The following is a 26,192-nucleotide window of genomic DNA, read 5'->3' as shown; positions in this document are numbered from 1 at the left end:
TCCCCTAGAGCAAAGACATGAATAATGCTTCTCCAGTCACCATGAACAAAAAGTTCTTCCAAATCCTTGACAGTGATGGTCTTCAAGTTCTTCCCTTAAATTCACCAAGAATAAACGAGGAACAAGGCAAGCGCATGTCAACGATAATACGAAATTAGTAAACAAAAAGGGATTTCACCTTTTTCTGTTAAAGAAAATGTGCAGCTTGAAGGCCCTCTATATAAAGCCTGCTTGGATGACCATTTTGGGGGGACAAAAATCCAGTCACTTTACACACGACAGGAAAATCAACCAAATCTCACATCCTTCTAAACATTTGCAGCGTGCTAGGTTCCAGAGTTATTACTTGCCAATGGGTTTATGGATTGGCTACTCAACAGGTCATCTGGTTGGCACAGTAATTGTAAAAAGACATGTACACGCACGCCCAAAAAAAAAAAAAAAATCATTATATCTAGTATATACCACAAGCTTGCAGCTTATTGTCTTGCTCATAACATTTACATTACGATAATGGCTTTCAACGGACCCTGAGAGACTGGGACAACCACAACAGCTTTTCAATCATCACCAGGCAAATGATGTAGAGTTGATTCAATCTTTGCTCAAGAGACCAGCATCTCGATAACATTCAACACTATCGATAAGGCTCTCCTCAAGCCTCCTGCATTCCCATCCCAACATCTTTAATTTTTCTGAACTCAGCAGGCTACCTTCATCTACCTCAACAAAACTGCCATCAAAATACTCGATATCAGAGAACTTGCTACAGACAACTAGTTGGTAATTCCTAAATGCATTTTGCATTGGACTTTGCCAACTCCTTTTCCCCCCAAAAAAGGTAATTAGTTGGTAATGAAGGCTTACGTTTTAGGGTAATTATAATTGGGATACATGCTCTTAAGCATGTCCACCAGGTCACGAAATTTCACCCTGTGAGATGCACAAATGTAGCGTCCCGATGCTTCTGGCTTCTCATATACCAGAAGCAGTGCATCAACTACATCTCTGACATCCACAAAGCTCCAGCGTTTGTTCTCCACAGACTCATGAACTCCTGCAAAAAATTATTAAAAAGAAAAGTGAAAAGCAAAACCCAGTATCTAATAAACGGCATGCTTAAGCATTCTGTCAGTCATTCCTGGTGTAGATAAATGTATCTAGCCGGAGACTGGATGTCGAAGTCATGGAAGCTACAAGCAAAGATTGATGCAGGTGGCAAGATCACAGAGGACCAGCAGAAACAGAGGAGACCAATGTTCCTAGTTCTTTTCTTTTTCTTTTCTTTTTTTTTGATCAAAATACCTAGTTTTTTACAGTTGGCTTACTAAAGCTAAGTCATGGTAATAAATGGAGACTAGCAAGTGCTAACTGTACTTCTCTCTCTATCTCTCTCTCTTTTTTGGATGTGTTTCCTTCATTTTATTAGAACATGCCCAGAAAGATAGCATGCAAAGAGGAAGAGATCCATTGAACAGAAAGATAGCATGCAAAGAGGAAGAGATCCCTGAATGGTAAGAGAACATGTTTGATGAAAGGTATAAGAAACAGCGGGTGTTGAAGATTTGTCCTTTGACAAGCTCTAAAAAAAATAAATGCATGATGTTAATGTCAGTAGATGACATAAGCTTCACCGCCACTGTATGGTATGAACATCATAGGGTACATAAGGCTTGCTTGTTCTTGGTTTATCATGGCATCAATATATGACATTCTTTTAGATATATGCAACAAAATGAGATTGTAGTGAAATGGCAAAACAGACCTTTCAAAAGATTGATGAGAAACAAGCTGCTAGAATTCACAGTGGGTTGCAGCAATGGTCCAATAACCAAACATGGGCAGACAGTTACAACATTAAGTCCATGTTTCTCCGCGTATTCCAGTGCCTCACTCTCTGCTAGCGTTTTTGAAAGGCAATACCAGTTCTGGCAACATATGGAATGGAGACTAAGTTCTAGGGAGCCAACAGACAAAATACTTTGATATACCTTGTAAGACAACTAAAGTATTTACATCAAATAGTTAAACAATTCAAAGGAAATTAAGTTCTATTACATAAAGGGAATGAAACTCGATATATAAGCACAATATGTGGTCAGATTTACTTCATACCTTTCATGTGTGATGCAGACCTGCCATCTAGCACGCATGTTGAGTATACAACATATAAATCTTGCAATTCATTTACCCAGAAGATCATATGGATAAAACTTAAATACATAGGCAAACTTTTAAAATCATTGTAGGGAGCTAATGTGAAAGAAAGTTGCCTTACTGCCATGTGTGTGAGAACATCCTAAGTCAAAGAATGATGAAAAGGTAAAATGGTGATATACCCCATCAATGCTCCATCAAGTACAAAATAACAACTAACCATCACATGCCACACTTGTTTCTAAAAAACTACTTGTCTGCTTTATTGAGCCGTAAGTACTTCCACAACAATGAATAGGCTTCTACTTCAAAAGCTCTACATGGTGGTGCATGACACACTGTTCATCACATTGCAGTCAAAACAGCTCAGAGTTCCTTTGCTGCTCTTCCTGAGCCATATCAGACTGAAGCTTTGGAGCTATATAGGGGTTAAAAGTTAGAAAATTTGGAGAAATCTGAAGTTTAAGCCAAAAGAAATTACCTAAGTTTAAATGAAAGAAGCCTTTAAAGCATTTGTTAATAACCATTTGTTGAATTCGCCCATATGAAGAGATTTTCAAGGTTCACTTGTAGCATCTTAGGGATGAAGCTTACGAACTATTAAAATGTTCCATACTATGTACCCACGGCCGGCCCTGGGGCGGGTCAAAGCGGGCGACCGCCCCACGCCCCTTTTTTTTTTTTTTCGTCTGGGTAAACTAAACGTCTCTTCCTCTCCCGAGTTCCAGCACCCCAACGGCTTTTTTGGATAAACCAAACGTCTTCTCCCTCTCACAACCTGTAGCTCCTCTCCCCCACCTCCTCCTCCGTCTCCGATCTTTTCATCCTATTCTGCTATCCATCGGTGATTCTTCCTTATTTTGGACGTCAAAAATCAGATCAAAATCCGTCAAAAAGTCAAGTAAATCTCTTCAATCCTCCTCTTTCAATCTGCTATGAATTTTAAACTTGATTTTTTGTCGATTTATTGTCAGAAAAATTCTTGAAATCCTAGTTCAACAAGTTCCCCTGTTTTTTCATTTTTTTAATCTTTCCGGCACCGTTAGGCTGCCGCCGGTCACCGGAGCTTGTGGTTGTCGTCGTCCGGTCGTCGAAGGCTTTAGTTGTGGGCGGTGTTGGCCGGGGAGAAGGATCTCCCTTGTGGGTTGTGGCCTTGCCTCAGGAACAGGGATGAGTTCTCTGTTTCGTTAAAAAAAAAAAAAAACAGAGAGAAAGAGTCCTTGTTTTACCGTGGAAAAAGAAGGGAAAAAAAAAACTATTCGACCACTGTTGGCTGAATTGGATTTTTTGATGCTTTGTATATAAATTTTTTTATTTCTCTTTTTAGATCCTTGAATATGTTGTACTCTCAGCTTCTCTTGTTCTCAGCTCATTGAGTCTTCCAGATGAACTTTTTCTCTGACCATTCTCTATACATATGTAACAAATTTAAAATTAAAAAAAAAAAATCACTGGAGCCTGTGGTTGTCGTCATCCGATCGTCGGAGACCGCTCCTTTAGTTGTGGGCGGTGTTGGTCGGAGAGGAGGATCTCCCTTACGACCTTACCTCAGGAACGAGGGATGAGTCCTCTATTCCGTTAAAAAAAAAAAAAAAGAAAGGATCCCTTATTTTACCATGGAAGAAAAAGAAAAAAAAAAGAGAAAAGAAAAAATGATCCACAGTTCACACAATAAAAAAAAAAAAAAAATGATCCACACTGTTCTATTAAAAAAAAGAGAGGATGAGTCCTCTGTTTTACTATGGAAGAAGAAGAAGAAAAAAAAAGATGGTCCACAGTCCACACAATAAAAAAAAAAATAGTTCACACAATATAATTACATGAATTTGTTAATTATAATCCAATTGGTTTAGGTATATGAAATTTGGTCCGTCTATGTGAGAGTCTCAATCAATAGGTCAGTATTCTTGCATATGATGGAATATATTTAATTTTGTACATCTAGGACTTGCTTTTTTAAATAAATATAATTATGGTCTTTATATCCATCTTATTTTTTTAGATAGCTTGTGGTTTCACTTTATTTTCTTATTATTTTTACTATATCTTATTCTTAAAATAATTGATTAATTGTCATGTTTTATTTTTCAGGTTTAAATTTTTATTACAATTACAGTAGCTTTTGCTCAAATTTTGTTCCATCAACAAAGCCTTCAAGCAAGTTCTATTGTTCTATCAAAAAGCTTTAAATCAGGTTCTATTGTTCTAAACTTTAAATTTATTGATTACTAATTTTAGCTAATATTTATTATTTTATTTATCAAAATGATACCTAGAAAATATCCTTCGGGTCATGAAAAACTTAAGAAAAAAAGAAAACAAGAACAATTAACTCAATCATTAAAAGGAGGTCTTGATAAATTTATTATAAGTAAAAAAAGTGATATAGTTGAGAATTCAAATAATATTGCTAGTGAATTTGTCAATAAAAATACAAATGTTACTTATGAATTAAATAATGATAATAATATTATTAATAATGATAATACTAATAGCACAGATGATCTCATTAGTTGTGATAAAAATTTAATGAATGAAAAATCAAGTGAATCAAATACTTTTGACATTTATGATCTTAGGATATGGGATAGTCTTGATACAAATTTTAAAGATTTATTAATTAAAAATGGTCCTAAAAGAGATATTAATATAAAGTTCCCTCTTGATCAATATAATAGACATTTTTCTTTAATACATTATGATCGAACTTTACCAAATGGAGAGCAACATGATCGAAAATGGTTAGTATATTCAAAAGAGTTAGACAAATTGTTTTGTTTTTGTTGTAAGCTATTTAAATCAAATGATAATAGTAGTAGAAGTCAATTAGCAAGTGATGGCTTTAGAGATTGGAAACACCTTAGTGAAAGACTTAAAGCTCATGAAACTAGTAATGATCACATTCATAATATGACCACTTGGATTGATTTACAGAATAGATTTAAAAAAAATCAAACAATCGATAAACATATTCAAGAGCAAATTAATAAAGAGAAAGAACATTGGAAAAAAGTACTATTAAGAATAGTAGCTGCTGTTAAATTTCTTGCTCAAAGTTCTCTAGCTTTTCGTGGAACGAATGAAAAAATTTATCAAAATAGTAATGGTAATTTTTTACGATTAATTGAAATGATTGCTGTTTTTGATCCAATTATGCAAGAACATCTTAGACGTATTCAAAATAATGAAATTCAATATCATTATCTTAGTCATAAAATTCAAGATGAGTTAGTAATTGCATTAGCATCTAATATAAAAAATTTAATAATTAAAAGAATTAAAGAAGCAAAATATTATTCCATTATACTTGATTGTACTCCAGATGCAAGTCATCAAGAACAAATGTCTTTGATCATACGATGTGTGAATATTTCAAAAAGACCAATAACAATAGAAGAATACTTTTTAGAATTTTTAAAAGTAGATAATACATCAGGTTTAGGCCTTTTTAATGAATTACAATCTATTATAGAAACTCTTGATTTAAACATTGATGATATAAGAGGACAAGGATACGACAATGGATCTAATATGAAAGGAAAAAATCAGGGAGTACAAAAAAGATTATTAGAAATAAATTCTAAAGCATTTTATACACCATGTGCTTGTCATAGTCTTAACACTTTGTGATATGGCTTCATCTTGTAGTAAAGCTAAAACTTTTTTTGGTGTAATACAACGTATATATAATGCATTTGGTGGTTCTACAAAGAGATGAAAAATTTTACTTGATAATGTACCTAATTTAACATTAAACCCATTGTCACAAACACGTTGGGAAAGTCGCATTGAGAGCGTCAAAGCAATAAGATTTCAAACTCCACAAATAAGAGAAGCTTTATATCAATTAGCTGAAATTTGTGAGGATTCAAAAACAAAGAGTGAAACTGAATCTTTAGCAACACATGAGCTTGAAAATTTTGAATTTTTATTAGGAATGATTATTTGGTATGATATACTATTTACTGTTAATTTAGTTAGCAAAAATTTACAATCTAAGGATATGCATATAGATGTTGCCATTGATCAATTAAAAGGATTAGTTTCATTTTTTGAAAGATATAGAGAGACTGGCTTTACTTCTGCCATGATTTCAGCTAAGGAAATTGCAAATGAGATGGGAATTGATCCTATATTTCGTATAAAACGTCAAGTAAAAAGAAAAAAATAATTTGATGAAAATATTAATGTAGATATTGAACAATCACCAGAAGAATCATTTAGAGTTAATTATTTTTTATATTTAGTAGATCAAGCTATCTTTTCATTAAAACATAGGTTTGAACAATTTCAATTATATGAAAATAATTTTGGATTTTTGTTTGATTTCAAAACATTAATTTCATTGGATGAAGAAAGTTTGAAAAAATTTTGTCTTAATCTTCAAAATATTTTAACAAATGGTAATCATTATGATCTTGATGGGATTGATTTATTTTCAGAATTAAAAGTTCTAAAAGCAATTATGCCAAAAGAAAACAATACTGCTATAGATATACTTAATTATATTAATGAAATGAATTGTTATCCAAATACATCAATTGCATATAGAATATTATTGACCATACCTGTCACTGTTGCCTCTGCTGAAAGAAGTTTTTCAAAATTAAAATTATTAAAATCATATTTACGATCAACAATGTTACAAGAAAGATTAAATGGTTTAGCTATGCTATCTATTGAAGAAGAATTATTGTCAAATATTGATTACAAAGAAATTATAAAAATTTTGCATTACAAAATGTACGTAGATTAATTTTTCAATAATAATTAATATTTAAAATATATTAATTTTTAATAATTTTTTTTTATTTGGCCCCAGGCCTAAAAAATATCAGGACCGGCCCTGTATGTACCAGTCTAGGACTTTGAGGTGAGTGAGAATTTCATGGAAGTTTTAAGGTTCTAGAGTTTTTCTATACTCTCAAACCATGAGTTCTTCACAAAATTACAAATTTAACTGCTTAAAGACAACCATCCTTAATCCACCTTTCACTGCAAAGGCAAAAAGTGGGGGGTGGGTAGGCGGGGAACATTCTTAACCAACTCATTTTTTCTCGTAAATCTAGTGAAACATTAGTCAATTGCTGTCTTTCATGTTCATAACATAACCGGTAGCATGCTTCATATTTCTGAAGCACCCACTTTTGTGCTGTAATAATGAACATGCCCTGATGCTTGCTAATGCATATGTCATCCTTGGTGAGAATAGTTATTATGCTATTGTGTAATACATAAAAGAAAGCCATCCACCTTCTCATAATAGAAAACTTATATTTCATATATCAAACCATGCATATGGACTCAGTGTACTATGTATTTTACTAAGACTAGCTCACTCTTGCAATAAAACAAAAGTAGGCCGGATAAGAAAATAAACAAAAGAAGCTTCCTGCTAAAATCATTCCAAACTAAGAATCAAACCAACTTCCTCCAGATATTCTAGCCATGTCAGATTATAACCAGAAATATATGAATTTTCAAGGAATATTGCCATTTAAAGTTGATCTCCATATTGAGGTCCATATTCATACATAATTAACAGAAAGCGATTAGGAGTCTTGTAGTAGACTTGGGTGGACACTTGCATTGTGTTTGGTCTTTTCCCTTCCTTTATTCCTCGTTAATAAAATGAGCCACTGCGAGCCTCTTATTGCAACTTAATATAGTCTTTTGCACCTACAAGCATAGCTAGCTATTTCATCTTATGTGTTAGCAGGAATCTATATCATCTTACATGCCAACAGAATTTAAATTAACTTGAAAATCAAAAAATAAAACAAAGAAAATTCACAATAACTGAAAGCCAACAAACAGAGCAAAAATGAAGAGATCTGTTCATGATAACCGATGCGATTCAAGCATACAACAGTAAGCTACTGATATCTCTAAATGGTCTTGCAAAAAATTGCGTTTTATGCGACCTCAAGATCTTGATGACATAGCATTATACATATGTTTTATGTCAATCACCTCTGTTGTTCTGCAGTACTCCTTGTCTGACCAGCAACTCTCATCCTTCACTTTGTCCTTAGGCCAATTTGGAATCCTCGTAACAGCAGCAACTGATGACACCACAACCACTCGTTTAACTTTTGCCTCACAGCATGCCTTGAGCACATTTAGAGTGCCTGTTACAGCTGGAACAATTACTTCTACCTGCAAAGTAGTACCGTTTGCATAAGACGGGGAAAAAAAGGCACACTACATGCCCAGTTCTTTCCTGATGGCATAGGAAAGCCAAACATTTGAAAAGGTCTAAATATAAGCATCACTGCCTTCTTCTTACAAGTGCATCTATATATCATGGAAGACAGTCAATTAGAAGACATCATAATATACAGAAAACATAATCCTCATCATTTAATATTTCTATACCCTTAAACCTCTTCCATTTAGTTGTAAGCCTTGATGAGCAAGCAAGTCATAGAAGTGCACCAACATTGTCTTATTGTCACATGAACAAAAAAACGGGTACATTATATCCAACACTGATATAATATTGGCCATGATGACAATAAATATAAGATTACTCACAATATACTCACAAGCATTTCGTATCTAATTGGAAGGACATAGGTGAGGTACGTCAAAGCATCCTGAAAGATATAGAGCTGAATGGGAATCTTGCCTCTGGGTTGGGCACTTCGATTGCAGGAACAGGACTAGCAACATGGAATACTCCTTCACATCCAGCAATAGCTGATCCTACAGCATTGTAGTCAAGCAAATCTGCCTTAAAGAGTTGCAAGTTTTCAGGTGCATTCTCCAACTTCTTCAAATGAGCATTCTTTTCATCACCTGATGCCAAATTTAGCAGGTTTCAGAATATGTTATGAATTAGATTAAACAAGATAAGATGGAAATATTGGTTCATGCATTCAAAACTATAGAGCTAACAATAAAGATTCAATCTTCTAGCCCCTGAAAAAACACGAATCAAAGATAAGTTTCTACGTGCGGTAAGATCCCTAAGACCCGAAAGCCACGGGTTTATAGAGGACCTTTCTAAGGTTAAGTTCTAATACACGAAAACAACAAAATGGTCAAGAAACCAGATAAATTAAACTAAATAATCATCAATAAACTCACATGCAGGCATTAACATAATCGCATCCAAGACCTTAACTTTGACCTTTAGCTTCCAAATAGATGCAGCAAATAATATGGCCAATTCAGAGATTTCGCATGTCTGTTAACAATTGGTCTCTGTTGCGGCCAATCCCCTCGTCGCCTGATCGTCGGGGATGCGCACCTGCAAGAAAAGTCCTCACTGACCGAAGATGCCTCCGACGGAGATCCTCCGACGCTCAAGTCAGAGAGGAGACTAGACAACAGCGGAAAAAATCAGGAGCTCAGCAAGAGGAAGAGAGCTTACCAAAACTGTTGCCTTACCCCATTTTATAGTAGAATGCGGTATGGTCCTGCCATTAATGGTGTAGACAACTGGGGAGTTGTCAAATCGCCGGGGGCTGTCAAATCATCGTAGGTTGTCAAGTCATTGGAATTAATCCATGTCCTTAGCAGGACAATGCCCCATGACGGTCGTACAGTATGTCCTTGACAGGACAACAGCCCATAGTGGTTGTACGGCATTTGGACGGACTGGCCGACTATATGTCGGTATTCGGCTGCCGGGACGTCGGATGATGACTCGAAAACACCGTCGGCTAATCTGGTGCCTTGTGAAAGTCGGACGTCGGTCGCCACCCCCGACAGTGAGTCGGTGATATGGGTTTGGTCGTTCGGCCGGTTGGAAATAGTATTGGTCTGTTCGGCCGGCATACCTTCGGCCGGATATCGTCGGCAGTCGTTGTCGGAGTCGTCTGTCCGCCCGATGGGTAGAGTCGGGCGTCGGTCGGACCGTTCCGAGGATAAGTCGGCATATAGGGGTCAGTCGGTATATCCCAACAGTTGCCCCCCCCACTCCTGAGTTTGATGTCGTGTTGGCCCGCGTTACCACGTGGGCGACGGCCTCGGACGAAAGGAGTGATTTTCCATCACGTCATGTCCCGACTCTGCCGTCCATACCAACGGACAATCCGGTGTCAGACGTCTCATTGGGAACGCAAACCGCCGTCGGTTAATTAATTCCGAGACACGATTTTTCCGCCACGCATCAGGGGACTATTGGGCCGGAACCGTTCGCACAGATGGAGGCGACGTGGCTCGATCTAGGGTAGGTGCATCGAACCATCGGACCGAGGAAGGGCCCAGGCGCTATCACGTGTCAACATCTGGGAAACCCTCATTCGGCGCGCTTTCATCTCGACCGCCGAAGGGCCTTATATATATGCGGCCACTCATATCCAAAGCTTCACTTTTTACTGTCCTGTTTCTGGCGCTGAGGCCCTGTCGAGTTATCTTCCAGTTCCAGGTAGCTGTTTCCATCCTCCTTTGAAAGCTCTTCTCGAAGTTTTTTCATTCTTGTCCCCTTGCATCCTTACTCTCTTGGCATTGTCCTTTTTATTCTCTTTTCTTGGGGCTAGCGTTATGGCTAGAACCTCTCCTCGAAGAAGTCAGACGGAGAACCCGATCGATGATTTTCGATCGACCTCGGAGGTGGAGGCTTCTTCAGTTTCGGGGCCGAACGTCGAACGGTTTTGGGAGCAACATGGTATCCCGGAGCAATTCCGACTTTTCACCCCTGGGGCTGAGGGTCGGGTTAACAACCCGCCTCCGGACTAGGTGGCCTTTTATGTGGAGGACCTTCGAGCAGGTTTTCGCTTCCCGATTTTGGAGTTCGTCCGGAATGTCTTGGATTATTACGGGCTTTGCCCGACGCAACTGGCGCCGAACTCAGTACGGTTAATAATCGCTTCGCTTTGTTGTGTCGGCTCTTGCCGACCTTTCCCCACATCTCTCTCTTCCGGGCGTTCTTCGTCCTCCGACCTTATCCGAAAGCCCGAGGGTGGTGGTTCTTCAATCCCCGGAAGGGCCTTTCGTTCATTACCAGTCTTCCATCGTCGATCCACGGGTGGAAGAACCAATTTTTCTTTGCTTCTTCTTCGCTACCCTGGGGGTTTCCTTCTCGCTGGGGCGACCCTCGAACTCAGCCGAACGAAAACAGTCGGATGGAGGCAGAAGACCAAGAGGACTTTCACAGACTGAAGGATGTGTCGGTGCCGAAGCAGAGAGAGAGCTCGTCACCGAGCAAGCTCTGTATGACGCCAGCCTGAGTTCGATTCCCCGCTTAGGTATAGTTCGGTCGTCTTTTGGCTTTTTCATTCATCTTCGGACTTGTGCTAATCTTTCATTGAAATTGTAGGCATGTCGCCGAGAGTAAGACTAACAGATGCCGACATTCGGCAGCATGCGGCAAGGAAAAGACCGGCACCCGGGACTGGACCTTTGCGGCCACCCAAGAGGCCCCAGACATCATCCCCGACTGCCGTTGCGACGGCGGCTGCGTAGCCCGACGCCGAACGAGCGTCGGGGTTTGAGCCGGTCATCGCCTTATCGGCGCCAGCGGTGCCACCCGAGGCGCCGTCCGAGGAAGGGGCGGCTGAGGGGGCAGCCGAAGGAGTATCGATGCCCCCATCCGTGGAAGAGGTTCGAGTCGAAGCACGTGAGTCCGAACGACCTGCGGCGGCTCCCGTCGCACCCTCGGGAGGAACTCAGTCGAGTTCAAGCTTTCCATCCTTCTCCGATCTCCGGGCCTGGGCGACTGATCGGGGAGGCTCCGATGGCGCCGGCGGACGACTCAAGGTCGGCGGGCCGCGTCGCGTCATTCGATGTTCGGGTTCCCGAGGGAGCGTCGGCCCTGGCCAACCACAATTTGGCCAGGAGGTTGTGTCAGGCAACCATTCTCCCGACCGACCGGAAGCTCTTGAAGAGTCGGCCGGTGATCGAGATGCTCTTTTTCTTCTACCCAACCATGATCGAGGTGAGTTCTTCTTTTTCTTTCCTCTCCATTATTATTTTCATCATTTTATTTTTTTGACGACTGGCCTTCCACTTGCAGCTGATCTACAACATATCCGAGTTGGAGGCCGGGTATTGGAGGTTCGGCGACGTCCGGACGGCCTGAAAGGATAGGGCCGAAACCGCCGAAGCCAAGAAAACGACGCTGGTGGAATAGCTGAAGCTGTCGGTCGACCGCGAGGCCAGGCTCGAGGAGGAGATTTTTCGACTCACCAACGGTCTGACCGCCTCGGAGGCCGAACTTCAGTCGGCCCGCAAGCAGGTCAAGTGCAAGATCCGTTCCGTTTATCGACTGCGGCGTGAGCGGGACGGCTGTATTAGCGAGCTCGAGGCCGAGCGCGAACAACTTCGGATTAGTCTGGAGAATCTGGCTAAGGCCGAGGAGAACCTGTCCTCCGCCCAAGCCGACACTGACATAGTGATGACGGAGGCGGAGTCGGCTAAAGAGGCGCTGAGCCAGGCAGTGGAGGACTTCCGCAGCTCGAACGAGTACCGAGAGGAGCTTCTCGAGAGCGGCTTCGCCTCCTACCGAGTGGGGTACGAGGACGCCCGGGATGCAATTCAGAGGCTGCACCCGAAACTCGACCTGAGCGACGTCGTCCCTCCGGGGTCGGAGGACCAAGCCGCAGAGGAGGAGGCCGACCCAATGCCGGAGGATCTGATGGCTGTGGAGGAGGCCGTCCCTGGGCCGGTGGAACGAGCTATCGAAGGTGAGGCGGCTCCAACCTCCGGTCCCACTCCGACCGAGCGGGTACACCGGTCGCTCCCGAACTCTTCCCGATGCAGGAAGTCGATTTCGACGAATAGTCGGAGTGTCTGCTCCGTTGTTTTTGTATTATTTTGTTTTTGTTTCGCCTTTGATACTTGTAATCGGACTTCGGTCCAATTTTGTAAGTCTAACTTCAACTAAATGAAATCGAAGACTTTTCAAATTTTCCCCTGCATGCGATTCAAAGTGTATGTCCCGTCGAGACATCTCCTAGAGTATAGATCGTAGCTCCGACATATCTCGTTAGGACGTTCGGTAGGATCCAGCGTAGTTGATCAAGGTAGTCAGTGGCGTACGCCATGCTAAGGGCAGAGCAAGCCCCGATCGCAGGCCGGCGTCCTGATTGTCAGACAGATAGCGTAGGATCCAATGGTCGAGAGCCGTCCCGACTGTAGGTCGAGCGTCCGTCGCCCAGACCTTGGTCGGGCGCGCACGTCGGGCCGGGTGTCGGCCAATCCCCGAACATAGCATGTCGACACGATCATTCCGTGGAATCTGATAGTCGAGTAGTGTCCGACGTATTCGGTTAGGATAACGATGACAAATCGAATATCCGTTGCCCGGACCTTGATCGGACGTGCACGTCGGGATGTATGATAAATGGTGGCAAGCCGAATATCCTTCGACCGATCGTGACCAAATCGGCATGTCGCGAGTATGACCGCGGTCGTCTTGATATTTTGTCCTTCTTAGTCGAAGCTAAGTCGGCAAGCTAGCCAGCCGCGTTGATCGAGAGTCGACTGTGGAAGGAGCGCGGCTTCAACTTAGAGAGGTTTCATCACCAGCACTGGCCTTCCGTTAGTGTAGACAGAACGGTTCTCGTAAGAGTCCGATGTGTCGTCGGCGATCGGGCCGTAGGTCCCCAACGAAACGTTGGGTCCAAGTCGGGGCATCAGGACCCGTACTTCTGACAAGGACCGACCCTCGGTGGAGAGCCGAACTTTGTAGACTCTGGAGTTTTGAAACTGAGTTGTATTCCGAACAAGGGCATACAGAATTCACTGATGGTATAATTTTAGGTTGTCGGCATTCCAAATCCGAGGAACGACCGTCCCTTCCAGGGTCTCAAGTCGGTAGGCGCCCGACCTGCAGGTGTCCGCTATCTTGTAGGGTCCTTCCCAGTTCGGGGACAGTTTCCCTTGATCCTGAGGCTTCGAGACTTCCGCCTTTCTTAAAACCAGGTCTCCAGGTCTGAAAAACTATGGCTTAACTTTAGCATTGTAGTATCGGGCCACTCTTTGTCGGTAGGAAGCCATGCGGAGTTAAGCATCACATCGGAGCTTGGGTAGGAGATCCAAGTCAGCTCTCCGACACTCGGAGTTGCCTGGTTCACAGTACTGCTCAACTCTAGTCGATGGCAGCCCGATCTCGAATGGGATCATTACCTCCGTCCCATAGGCCAAATTGAAAGGAGATTCTTCGGTCGGGATACGGGATGTCGTTCGGTACGCCACAGGATCGAGTGCAATTCCTCGATCCAGAGGCCTCTGGCTTCGTTCAGTCAAGTCTTCAATCCATGCAGAATGGTCCGGTTGGTTACTTCGACTTTTTCGTTGGACTGGGGATGTCCGACCGAGATCAGCTTGTGCGTGATATGAAATCTTGCACAGAACTCTCTGAAGTCATGGTTGTCGAACTATCGCCCATTGTCGGTGATGATAATGTGTGGCAGTCTGAATCTGGAGATGATGAACTTCTGGATAAAGTCTTCCATCTTATGCTCGGTGATTTGCGCTAGGGGTTCGACCTCCACCCACTTAGTGAAGTAGTCGATCGCGACGACTATAAACTTTCTTTGGCCAGACGTTGGAGGGAAAGGACCGAGTATGTTGATTTCCCATTGGACGAAGGGCCACGGGGCGACAATGGAAGTCAGCTGGTTGGCGGGCCGGTGTTGTAAGTTGGCGTACTTTTAACATGGCTCACATCTCCGAACCAAATCAGCCGTATTTTTCTTCATGGTAGGCTAGTAATAACCTTGCCATAGGACTTTGTAGGCCAGGGATTTGCCCCCAAGTGACTTTCACAGATTCCTTCATGCACCTCTCTGAGTGCGTAGTTCGCGTCCGTCGGTCCCAGACACCTTAGCAAGGGAAGGGAGAACGACCTTTTGTAGAGTCGCTCGTCCATCATTACATATTGGGAGGCCGTCTACTGGAGTCGCTTGGCTTCCGCGGGGTCTTCGGGGCTGGTTCCGTCAGTCAGATACTGAACGATCGGATCCATCTAGCTTGACTCGGTTGTCAGTTGTAGCACCTCCTCAGCCTTGTCGATGCTCGGTTGCTCGAGACTCTCTACGAGTGTCCGGCCCAAAGCACCGTAGGTGGATGTCGCGAGCTTGGAGAGTGCGTCGGCCCGAGTATTCTCCGTCCTGAGAATGTGGGAGATCTCGAAATACTTGAGGTGTGCCACAAGATCTCTCACCTTCTGGAAATATTTCGCCATGGTCGGATCCCGCGCTTCGAATTCGCCTCTGACCTACCCTACAATCAGCTGGGAGTCGGAGAAGACTCTGAAACTGTCGATCCCGAGCTCTTTCACCACTCTCAAGCCAACGAGAAGCACTTCATACTCGGCTTGATTATTGGAGGTTTTGAAGTTGAATCGGAGGGCGTACTCGATAACTACTCCCTCCGAGTTGGTGAGCAGGAACCCAACCCCGCTCCCTTGAGCATTGGAAGCTCCGTCTAGGTGTAACACCCAGGTTGACCCGGGGTTATACTCAGAGGTCGCAGCTTCTTTGGAGCTCCCGTCTTCCGACATTTGGTCGGTTGTCGGGCATTCTGCGATGAAGTCGGCCAGGACCTGAGCTTTCAAAGCAGGTCGCGGTCGGTATTGGATGCCGAACTCGCTCAGCTTCACCGCCATTTCGTCAGTCGTCCTGACATGTCGGGGGGATGCAAGATCGCCCTCAGGGGTTGGTCGGTGAGGACCACGATGACGTGTGCTTGAAAATACGGACGGAGTCATTGCGCGGATATGACCAAGGCAAATATCATCTTCTCCGCTCTCGAGTACCGAATTTCTGCTTCGTGGAGCACTTTGCTGGTATAATATATGGGTTGGTGAGTTCGACTCTCGTTCTTCCGGACGAGTACCGAACTAACCACCTCTGGGGCGGTAGCCAAGTAAAGGTACAATGTTTCTCCGACCTCTGGCTTTACAAGCAGGGATGGAGAAGTCAGATATTTCTTCAAATCTTCGAAGGCTTGCCGGCACTCATTCGGCCAAGAGAAGTCCTTTGTCTGCCTCAGGGTTTTGAAGAACGAGAGGCATCTCTTAGCCGATCGAGAAATGAATCGACTGAGTGCGATGATCCTTCCGTTGAGCTGCTGTACTTCTTTTTAGGTGTTCGGGTGCCACATGTCGATAATCGCCTTTATTTTCTCGGGATTGGCCTCAATTCTACGTTGAGAAACGAGGAATCCGAGGAACTTCTCCGAAATTACCCCGAAGGCACACTTGGTCGGATTTAGCTTCATCTGATGTCGCCGAAGAGTGTGAAAGGTTTCTTCCAAGTCTTAGACATGATCTGAAGTTTGCACGCTTTTCACCAGCATATCGTCCACGTACACCTCCATGTTGCGTCCGATTTAAGCTTTGAAGACCTTATTGACGAGGCACTGGTAGGTGGCTCCGACATTCTTCAGACCGAAGGGCATCATTCTGTAACAGTAAAGGCCCTTGGCGGTCACGAAGGCCGTATGCTCTTCGTCCTCGGGCGCCATCCGGATCTGGTTATATTCGGCAAAGGCATCCATGAAGCTGAGCAGTCGATGACCGGACGTCGCATCTACCAGTTGATTGATCTTCGGCAGTGGGAAGCTATCCTTCAGGCAGGCTCGATTCAGGTCGGTGTAGTCGATACAGATCCTCCACTTTCCGTTGGCTTTCTTCACCATGACGACATTGGCGAGCCAGTCGGGATATGTAGTTTCTCTGATGAAGCCCGCCTCGAGTAGTTTGTCTACTTTCTCGTCGATGGCTTTCTGTCTTTCGGGGGCGAAAGATCGTTTCTTCTATCTCACCGGTCTCATGCTAGGGGTGATGTTGAGTCGGTGAGTCATTATTTTCGGAGGCATGCCGGACATATCCGCTGCCGACCAAGCGAATATGTCGGCGTTGGCTTTCAATAGCTCTATCAGCTGCCGTCGCTTCGGGTCGGACAGTTGCGACCCGACCCAGATCACCTGTTCAGGATTCTTTACCATCGGGATGAAATCAGCTGTTCAGTCGGTTCACCCCGTTCCTCCTCTTCCCGTTGGTCCACCCTGTCGACCGGCAGGAAATCCTTCGATTTATTATTTTGAATTGAGATTTGGAAGCATCGCCGAGCGAGCTGTTGATCCCCGTGCATTTTTCAGCTCCGTTTTTAGTCGGGAATCGGACCAGCAAGTGATATGTCGAGACTATCGCTCTGAGGACGTTTAGTCCGGATCTTCCAAGTATGACGTTGTAGGCCGAAGGTACTCGGACGACCGTGAAGGTCAGGCAGATGGTGCTTTATCGTGGTTCGGCCCCAGCTGTCACGGAAGAGCAATTTCTCCTTCCACTGTGACGGCCTCCCTGCGAAACCCACTAGGGGCGTAGAGACTTTCCTGAGTCGGTCGGTCGACAGTCGCATTCGGAAGAAGATCGAGTAAAACAAAACGTTAGTCGAGCTTCTATTATCAACAAGAATTCTTTTTACATCATAATTCGCTATCATTGTCGAGACAACAACAACGTCATCATGGGGAGTTTGGATTCCCAAGCATCTTCATCTGTAAAAATGATTACATCATCCTAATGTGGCCTCTTCGTCGACTCCCCTTCAGCAGTCGTCCCTCGGTCCAGTCGTTTGAAAATCATGTTGATAACTCCGACAGTAGGCTGATTGTTCGCTGTCTCTTCAGTCGGTTGGGGTCGTTGGTCGGGAAAGGGTCGAACTGACGGGTCCCTTCGATACTTTTCGAGATACCCTCATCGTATGAAGGCCTCTATTTCATCCTTAAGTTGGATGCATTGCTCGGTGTTGTGACTGTGGCCCCGATGGAATCGACAGTATTTTCTCCGATCGCGGCCCTTTGCCTTCAAAGGCGGAGGCCGTCGCAGATATTCCGCTCCTTCGATTTCCATCAGGATCTGCGCATGAGCAGAGAGAGGGGTGTAGGAGTCATACCTGCGATGCATCGGTCTCGAACTCCGCCGTCAGGGCGATTTGGGCTCCGTCGTCGGGGCGAGACCCGTTTATCGGTCGAGGGTCTGCTGAGTTCAGCAGGAGCCCGATTTTTCTTCCGCTTCTCCTTCTGGCCCGTGCTCTCGGTTAGACGTCGGTCGGAAGCTTCTTCGTCCGCGCGCATGTATTTGTATGCGTGCTCCAGTAATTCGCATACGTCCGGAAGAGGGTCTTGTCCAAGGAATATGTGAATCAGGACCCCCTTAGCCCCTCTTCATGGTCGAGATAGCCATGTCTTCGTTGAGGTCCCGGACCTCAAGTGTGGCCGCCTTGAATCGGGCCACAAAGTGTCGGAGTGTCTCATTTTCTCCCTGTTTGAGGGAGAAAAGATTGTCCGAGGTTCGTGGCAATTTCCGACTGGTGCTGAAATGGACCATGAAAGAATGCTTGAGCTACCCGAAGGAGTGGATACCTCCTGAGCGGAGGCCGGAGTACAGGCCCTGACAGCTTTACGAAGTGTGGCGGGGAAACCGATGCAGAGGAGGACATCGGTTGCCCCTTGAATTGTCATGAGAACCTTGTAGCTCTTCAGATGGTCAACTGGATCGGTAAAGCCGTCGTAAGGCTCCACGTGAGGCATCTTGAACCGACTAGGGATTGGTTCATCGAGGATAAATCGGGAGAGAGGTTGGGTAGTCCGAAAATCGACGTCGTTCGAAGACTTCTGCCATCCGCCTGGAGCTGGGCAAGCCGACGGTCGATTTCTTCGAACTTACGTTCGTAGTCGTCCAACCGTCGGTGTTGAGAAACCCCAGGAGTCAAACCTTCCGATGAATTTGAGAGTGAGGTGGACGGTGTCCGCGGCCGCTTCTCCTTCCTCGCTCGCTCTAGTTGGGAAGAAGGACGCCGAGACCAGTGGGTGTCGCGCCGTGGCCGCCTCCCCCTTCTCGATGGGAGTGCTGAGACGGCTGCTCTTGAGGAGGAGACGGAAGTTGACGCGGACGTCGGCGACTGCTTCTGGACGGCATAGGATGCACCGCCGACTGTTCCGCCGGCAGTTGCAGCAATTGGGTCGGTTTTTGTTGGAGGTTTTTAACCGCATCCGTCAGAACAGTCATTTGCCGCACAATCACCGCAATCTGTGCCTCTGTGGTCACCACCGGATGCGGAGAGCTGGATTCCGCCATGGAGGGTAAAGGAGGGGCCTTTTTCCGACGGAAAGAGTGCCTCGCCGATCCGGTAGCTCTCGATCGCTGAGCTCTGATTTTTGTCATCTCGAAGGTTTTTCAAGCTCTATGGAGCTCGCTGTCTTACCTCCGTCGAACTCCCTACCTGGCGCGCCAAATCTGTTGCGGCCAATCCCCTCGTCGTCTGATCGTCGGGGACGCGCACCTACAAGAAAAGTCCTCACTGACCGGAGATGCCTCCGACGGGGACCCTCCGACGCTCAAGTCAGAGAGGAGACTAGGCAACAGCGAAAAAAATCAGGGACTCAGCGAGAGGGAGAGAGCTTACCAAAACTGTTGCCTTATCCTATTTTATAGTAGAATACGGTATGGTCCCACCATTAATGATGTAGACAACTGGGGAGTTGTCAAATCGTTGAGAGCTGTCAAATCGTCGTGGGTTGTCAAATCATTGAAATTAATTCATGTTCTTGGCAGGACAATGCCCCATGGCGATCGTACAGTATGTCCTTAGCAGGACAACAGCTCATAGCGGTTGTACGGCGTTTGGACGGACTGGCCAATTATATGTTGGTATTCGACTGTTGGACGTCAGGTGATGACTCGAAAACACCGTCGGCTGATCTGATGCTTTGTGAAAGTCGGACGTCGGCCGCCACCTCTGACAGTGAGTCGGTGATATGGATTCCGTCATTCGATCGGTTGAAAACAGTATTGGTCTGTTCGACCGGCATACCTTCGGCCGAATATCGTCGGCAGTCGTTGTCAGAGTCGTCTGTCCGCCCGATGGGTAGAGTCGGGCATCGATCGGACCGTTCCGAGGATAAATCGGCATATAGGGGTCAGCCGGTATATCCCAACAGTCTCGAATCTTTGTATACTAGTGTGAATACACCAATAAAAGCCTAAACAACTTGGACTGAAAGATTACCCGAAGTTCCTATTAGGTTGAAAAGTTTTGATTTTGAAAAAAAAAAAAAATCCAGCATTCTTTATTGGATCAAGTAAAACACATAAAAGACTTTTGTGCAAAACACGCCATCTTTGTAAAGGATAATACAAAAAAAAAAGGCATAGATCTGTGGTACGGGAGTTACCAGCAGCAGTCCAATTAGGGAAGAAGAAAGAACCCACCAAAAAATCCCTTGAGCTCTACTGTCTCAATGGATTCCAAAAACAACAAAACAAATCCGACGAAACCACCGAAAAGAATGAGAAGAGCCAAGAAAAGCAGCACCAAATGCCGCAAAGATGGAAGAAAGCGGGGAAAGCAGTACAAAGAAGAGGAAAGCGAGCAGTACTTGGATCTCTAACGGTTCCGTGGACAATGAAGCCCTTGTTGTTGAGAAGTGCCTTCACCAGCCATGAGGCTACGAACCCTCCCGCTCCGGTCACGCATACCCTCCTCTTCTCTCCAAACTTCTCCATTCCTCTCTCCCGCCATCTCTCTCCCACAAGAGAAGAATTTATTATTAGTGACGCCGCGGTCCCCTCCGGTTCTCTGTCGGGTAGGTGAGGGAAAGCGCCAAGCGGGGATCGGGAGGTCTAATTACCGATTGTTTCAGAACCGGACCGGAATGAAAAAAAAAATCTGTTGCCAACCAGGTCAACTGGCTGGCCCGATCAATTGATCCATGACATAAGCATGATACGGTCGAGGACGGAGAAGAGAGGGAGGTGGGTGTAATTGTGGAGATGATCTCAATCACCAAGGGAAAAAAATAAATAAATATTCATCTCATTTCTTACTAAAAAAATGGTATTAAAAAAATTTTATATAAAGAAATAACAAATCATCCTTCCATCAAAAAAAATATAAAAAATAAAATTTATATACATATTTTTCTTGTAGTTTTCCTCTTGAAAACATCAAACTTCCATCTTTATCTGTGGTAATAATTGCTGATGCACATGTTAAATATTACAATATATTATTTGGGAGATAGTATCAGTAAGGATGTTGATATCTGACCCGATTTCTATACTTCTTATAAAAAATAGAGTTTGATAAAGAAGTACTCTTTGCATATAGGAAGAATAAAGCATTTAGAGCCATAAACCCGTGAACAAGAATCCGAAAAGAGGAAAACAAAACTGACCCAGAGTAAAGAGAGACAAAAATTGAAAGATAAAAAGTGAAATTCACCGGAAGAGGAGAAGTAGTTGCTTTGAATTTCCCTGCCTCTTCTTGAAATCCATCGAGTTGAGAGTGGTAGCTACCACCTTGACGAGGACTTGATCTTCCTTCACCTCGAGGATTGAGACACCCTCGTCGAACCACAAGATGTTGGTGGCTCCTTGTCGTACACCAAAGCCTTCATCTTGGAGGAGATTTTCGAGCAAGTCGAAATGATTTCTATCGAAGAAGGGGTAGACTGGGGGCTTACTGTAGAGACTCTGAGAAGAGGGCTCTTGCGAGCTTGGATTCTTTCTCCAATTCTCCCACAAGTTCGCCTCTCTGAGATGGAGAGAGAGGAAGGTGAGAAGGTGGTTTTGATAGAGGATCTAAGGCTCGGGGAGGAGAGGTGGTGGGTTTGGATGGGTGTGGTAGACCCTGAAGATGTCGAAGATGAAGAGTCGGGACTGATCCAGAATACCCTTGACAATTTTTTTCCGCAGATGATTAACCGTCGCCCGACCTATTCATCATGGGCCAATCGGTTCACCGATTTTAACCGACTTTTTATGGGTTGAAGATCAATCGGGTCCACCCAAGTTGCGCTCCGGGATTAAATCGGTCCCCGATCTGATCGATCGACCCGATCGGTCCGATCCAGTTATGAAAACATTGATTATTACTAGCACCAAGTCCAATGAACCATGCCAAATCTCACAGTGGATAACACGTCACAGTACCCCTTATATATATATTTTGGTATAAATGGAGGTCACACCAGTCTAGTGCGAGAATAGCCCAATAGATCAAGATACAAAAATCTCGCAAGGCTAGCGGGCAGTTCCTACTCTGTCTTCAAATTCAATCATCAGAGTGGTTAGCAACAAAAGCTACCATCCAGTCTGCTGTAGTATTAGCCTCTCAGTAAACATGCTGGACTTTGATTGCAGCAGCATGGTGAAGAGAGGTCCAGACATCCCAGAGAAAAAGATGACCTCTGGGCTGCCTAGCACCCCCCTGAAGCTAGCAATAATAGTGGCAGAGTCACCCTAAAAAAAAATTCGCTCCACATGAAGCTACTGTCTGGCAAAAGTGACCCCAGCCTAGGTAGCATGAAGCTCTACACTAGAGACAGAAGGCTCAAAGAGGTGGAAGCCACCAGCTGCTAAAAATCTACCATCAAAATTGCAGATAACAAAGCCAGCTCCATCTCTTCTGTTTCTTATGCTGCCATCGAAGTTAACCTTGACAAACTCTGATGGTGGGAGCTCCCAAGAGATAGAAAGAATCCTGCGGGTCACTATAGGGACAGCCAGGGAGCTCCAAAGATCGGGGGTACCAGGAATCGAAATGGCAGTATCAAACTGACAATACTTCTGAGCAAGACAAGTAGCTATGTTCAAGACTCGACGAGTAGGAATCACATCACCATCAAAGATAAGACTATTCCTAGACAGTCAGATCTGGTAAGCAATATAAGCTATCCGCCCAGTAACAACAAGCGATCCATCACTCATACTCTAACGAATGAAGCCAAGGAAGGAATCCAGCCAGGAACCAATGCTTGCCTCCCAAGGAGAACTGCCCGCTTGCATCCAAATGAGCCTCACCCTAGCATAGCACAGGACAGCATGCTCCGCAGTCTCATCCTCCAACCCACAAATCGGACAGGAGGTCGGAACCTCCATGCCTCTATCTCTAAGAAGAGCCCGAGTAGGAAGCTGGTTCCAGGCTAGTTTACAAAGAAAGATCCTCATCCTAGGGTGGGTAGTACCCCTTCTATTTCATCAATTCTCGATTGCGCATTATCCACCATCCATACGCTCCAGTATTTGCTTTGGTCCACTTGAACCTAGTCTGCAATAATTTCTCGAACTAGAGACTCATGTGGACAAAGAAAAATCGTATGGGGCGGACATGATAAAAATCATATGGGACGGCTTCGTGGTCTACCACATTTTTTTTAACACCAATCTTAAAAGATAAGCTAAAAAGTTAAAAAAAATTTCTACTAAAGAAATTATTAGTCTGATGATTAAAATATATATTTTTTTATTTTTAACATATATTTTTAATGATACATACTATATGACCATATGATATTAAATTTTTTTTCTACTAACAAAATTATGAGTCTTGTGATTAAGACATTCTCTTTCTTTCTCATTTTCAGCACATATTTTTTAACAGTACATACTATATGACCATATGATACATACTAAATAAATTAATTATCAAATAAGTCAATACATACTTATAAATCAATATATAATTTTTGAAATATAGAGTTCATCAATATACAGTATATGGCCAGATGATACATACTGTAAGCTTTTTTGATACACATTTAGCAACGATTCAATAGTACACATTCATAACTAAATAGATACATAGTTTAGCATTCATTAATATACAGTATATAATCATGTTGGGTGGATGTCTGGCCAGGACACCACCTCCCAAGATCTTTTCAGTACCACGCGATGCAGCAGGAAGAAAGAAGAAACAAAATAAAAAAAAATAATCAAAATACGTGTATCAGCCACAAAATGGCTCACCTCCACGGAGCATGCAAACTTCACTATGAAAAAGAAATTTTACAAGAGGAGACCTCACCTTCAACCCTTGTACACCCAATTCTCTCTCACTAGAAATTCCCTTCACAAAAGCTCTCTCTCTCTTGAAGATCCCCCTGAACCCCTGAAGTGCCTGGCGACCACTGTCCAAGAGCCTCCTGCTCCTTCTCTCTCAGCACTCCCGCCTCTCTCTCTCTTCTCGGGTTCGTACGATCTTCGTACGGTGCAAATCCGAACCATCTGCTTCCTCTGTTCGTCACAGGACCCTTTTAAAGGGTTAAACAGGGTTTAAACCTAATTAGATTAGGTTTAAGACTCCTAAACAAGCCAAATCAATCTCCTGAACCGTCGGATTGTCACCGAAAATCACCTGGGCCCTCCGATCGCGCTCCGGTCCACGAAATAGTGCCGTGGACAGCGAGAAATGCGTGGGAAACACCCACGCGGTCCACAGGCCCCATCGTGGACCGCCCGGTCCACGGTGGACCAGGGCAAAGGGGCCAGCAGGCCGCTGGGCCTGGGTCGACCCGCGCGCGTGGGCCTAGGCCGCGCCTGCGCATGGGCCTGCGCGCCCGGCTGGGCCGCACGCCCGCCTGGGCCGCGTGCCCGCCTGGGCCACGGGCCTGGGTCGCGCGTCCCGCGCGGGCCTGGGTCACGCATCCCGCGCGCCGCCGCCTGAGGCCGCGCCGCTGCCACCCGCCGCCGGCGGTCCTCCACCGCCTCGAATCTCGTGTCAACTTCAAAAGCTCGTATCTCCTCCATCCGAGCTCCGTTTCAGGTGATCTTGGTCTCGTTGGACTCCGTTTTTCATCGCGAACTTTGTTGTGGGCTCAATGTGGGCTGAATCTCGAGGTGTCAAATCTTAACAATCTCCACCTCGACTCGATATTCGGCCTCTTCCAAACTCCGAGAGATCTAGATCTCCTCGCCTCCATGCCCTGGGGCAATCGCCTGCTGATCATGGATGGGCAAACATGGAAGTCGAGCCAGGCTGCTCGATCCCATCTCCGTCGTATGCTGTGCTCCTCCTGACTTGAGACCTGCTCGGGGCATCATCCTGCGGCAATAGGAATCTCACCTTGCGACGTCGCCTCTCATCCTCCCGAGTCTCCTGTCTCGTGCCCAATCCACCTCCTGGAGCTCCACCTCATTCTGGGCTCCACCTGGCTCTCGAAGCTCCACCTCGCACTGGGCTCCCTGCCAGGTAATAATGTCCTCTGCTCCTTTTCTTCCCCTCCAGCACAATCCTATCACCGCTAGCACCCTCAGGATTCCTCCACCAGCTACCATCCTGTAGCCTCTCGAATCCAGTCTGCTAAGTGAGATAAGATTCCGTCTGAAATCGGGTATGTATCGGACCTCTCCCAATCTCCTCACTGCACCGTCATGTATCCTCTAGCTGACCGTCCCAATGCCTCTGATCGCACAGCTCGATCCATCCGGCAGATATACAGTGCCCTCACTGTTCTCTAGGAAATCAAACTGCTCCTCTCTGCAACACACATGATAGGGGCAGGCAGAATCTAATATCCACTGCTGAAAAGAAGTAGATACCTCGTCAGATATCTCCAGGACATCTTCATCTAAATCGCTGCCGGCCGTCGCTACAGCAGCCACCGTTCGATTTTTCAGTTGAGGGCAATCTCTGGCTAGATGCCCCAACTCCTCACACCGGTAACACCTGATTTTGCTCAAGTCCCTCCTGGACTTGGACCGTCCTCATTGCGATCTCCTGTCGCTTCGTCTACTACCTCCTGCTCCTCCAGAAGCCACCAAAGCTGAGCTACCGCCACCTGAGCTCGAAGCTGGGTTCTCCCTCCTGAGAACCTCATTTTGGAGTATCGCCGCGGTGACCTCGTTCATCTTGATAGTGCTCTTCCCCACTAGAAGAGCAGTCACCAAGGACTCGTACGAAGGAGGAAGCGACACCAGCAAAACCAGCGCCCTGGTCTTCTCCTCAATGTTCTCGCCAACGTTGAGGAGGTCGATGAGGATCTTCTGGAAATGGTTCAAATGCTTCTGCATGCTCTGTCCCTCAGTCATCCGCAGTTGGTAGAACTGCCTCCAGAGGAAAAGTGTGTTGGTGAGAGACTTCGCCATGTACAACTTCTCGAGCTTCGACCACAGCACCGTCGGAGAAGTCTCGCTCAGCACATGGATCACCACCTCATCCGTCAGGTACATGCGGATGGTACTCACCGCCTGCATCTGTAGCCGTTTCTAATCCTGCACCTCCATGGTGGTCGGCTTCTCATCGCACAAGAGAGCATCGATCAACCCCTGTTGGATGAGCACGTCCTTCACC

The 26,192-nt window shown here is 45.0% G+C and overlaps 1 protein-coding gene across 1 annotated transcript; it reads right to left on the bottom strand.

Moving 5' to 3' along the window:
- Window positions 1-283: 283 nt before the first annotated feature.
- LOC105039429 (cinnamoyl-CoA reductase 1-like) lies at window positions 284-20,653 on the bottom strand. The gene is made up of 6 exons (XM_073246193.1): window positions 20,497-20,653; window positions 8,789-8,958; window positions 8,131-8,316; window positions 1,766-1,928; window positions 868-1,057; window positions 284-733 (listed from the first exon to the last, which is right to left on the bottom strand). The coding sequence occupies exons 1-6, from the start codon at window positions 20,621-20,623 to the stop codon at window positions 595-597; spliced, it is 975 nt and encodes a 324-aa protein (XP_073102294.1). The 5' UTR covers window positions 20,624-20,653; the 3' UTR covers window positions 284-594.
- Window positions 20,654-26,192: the final 5,539 nt, after the last annotated feature.

This window comes from Elaeis guineensis, chromosome 1, assembly GCF_000442705.2.
Source record: "Elaeis guineensis isolate ETL-2024a chromosome 1, EG11, whole genome shotgun sequence".
NCBI lineage: Eukaryota > Viridiplantae > Streptophyta > Magnoliopsida > Arecales > Arecaceae > Elaeis > Elaeis guineensis.
The sequence above is the reverse complement of the archived record's forward strand: the minus strand, read 5'-3'. Positions and strand labels throughout refer to the sequence as shown.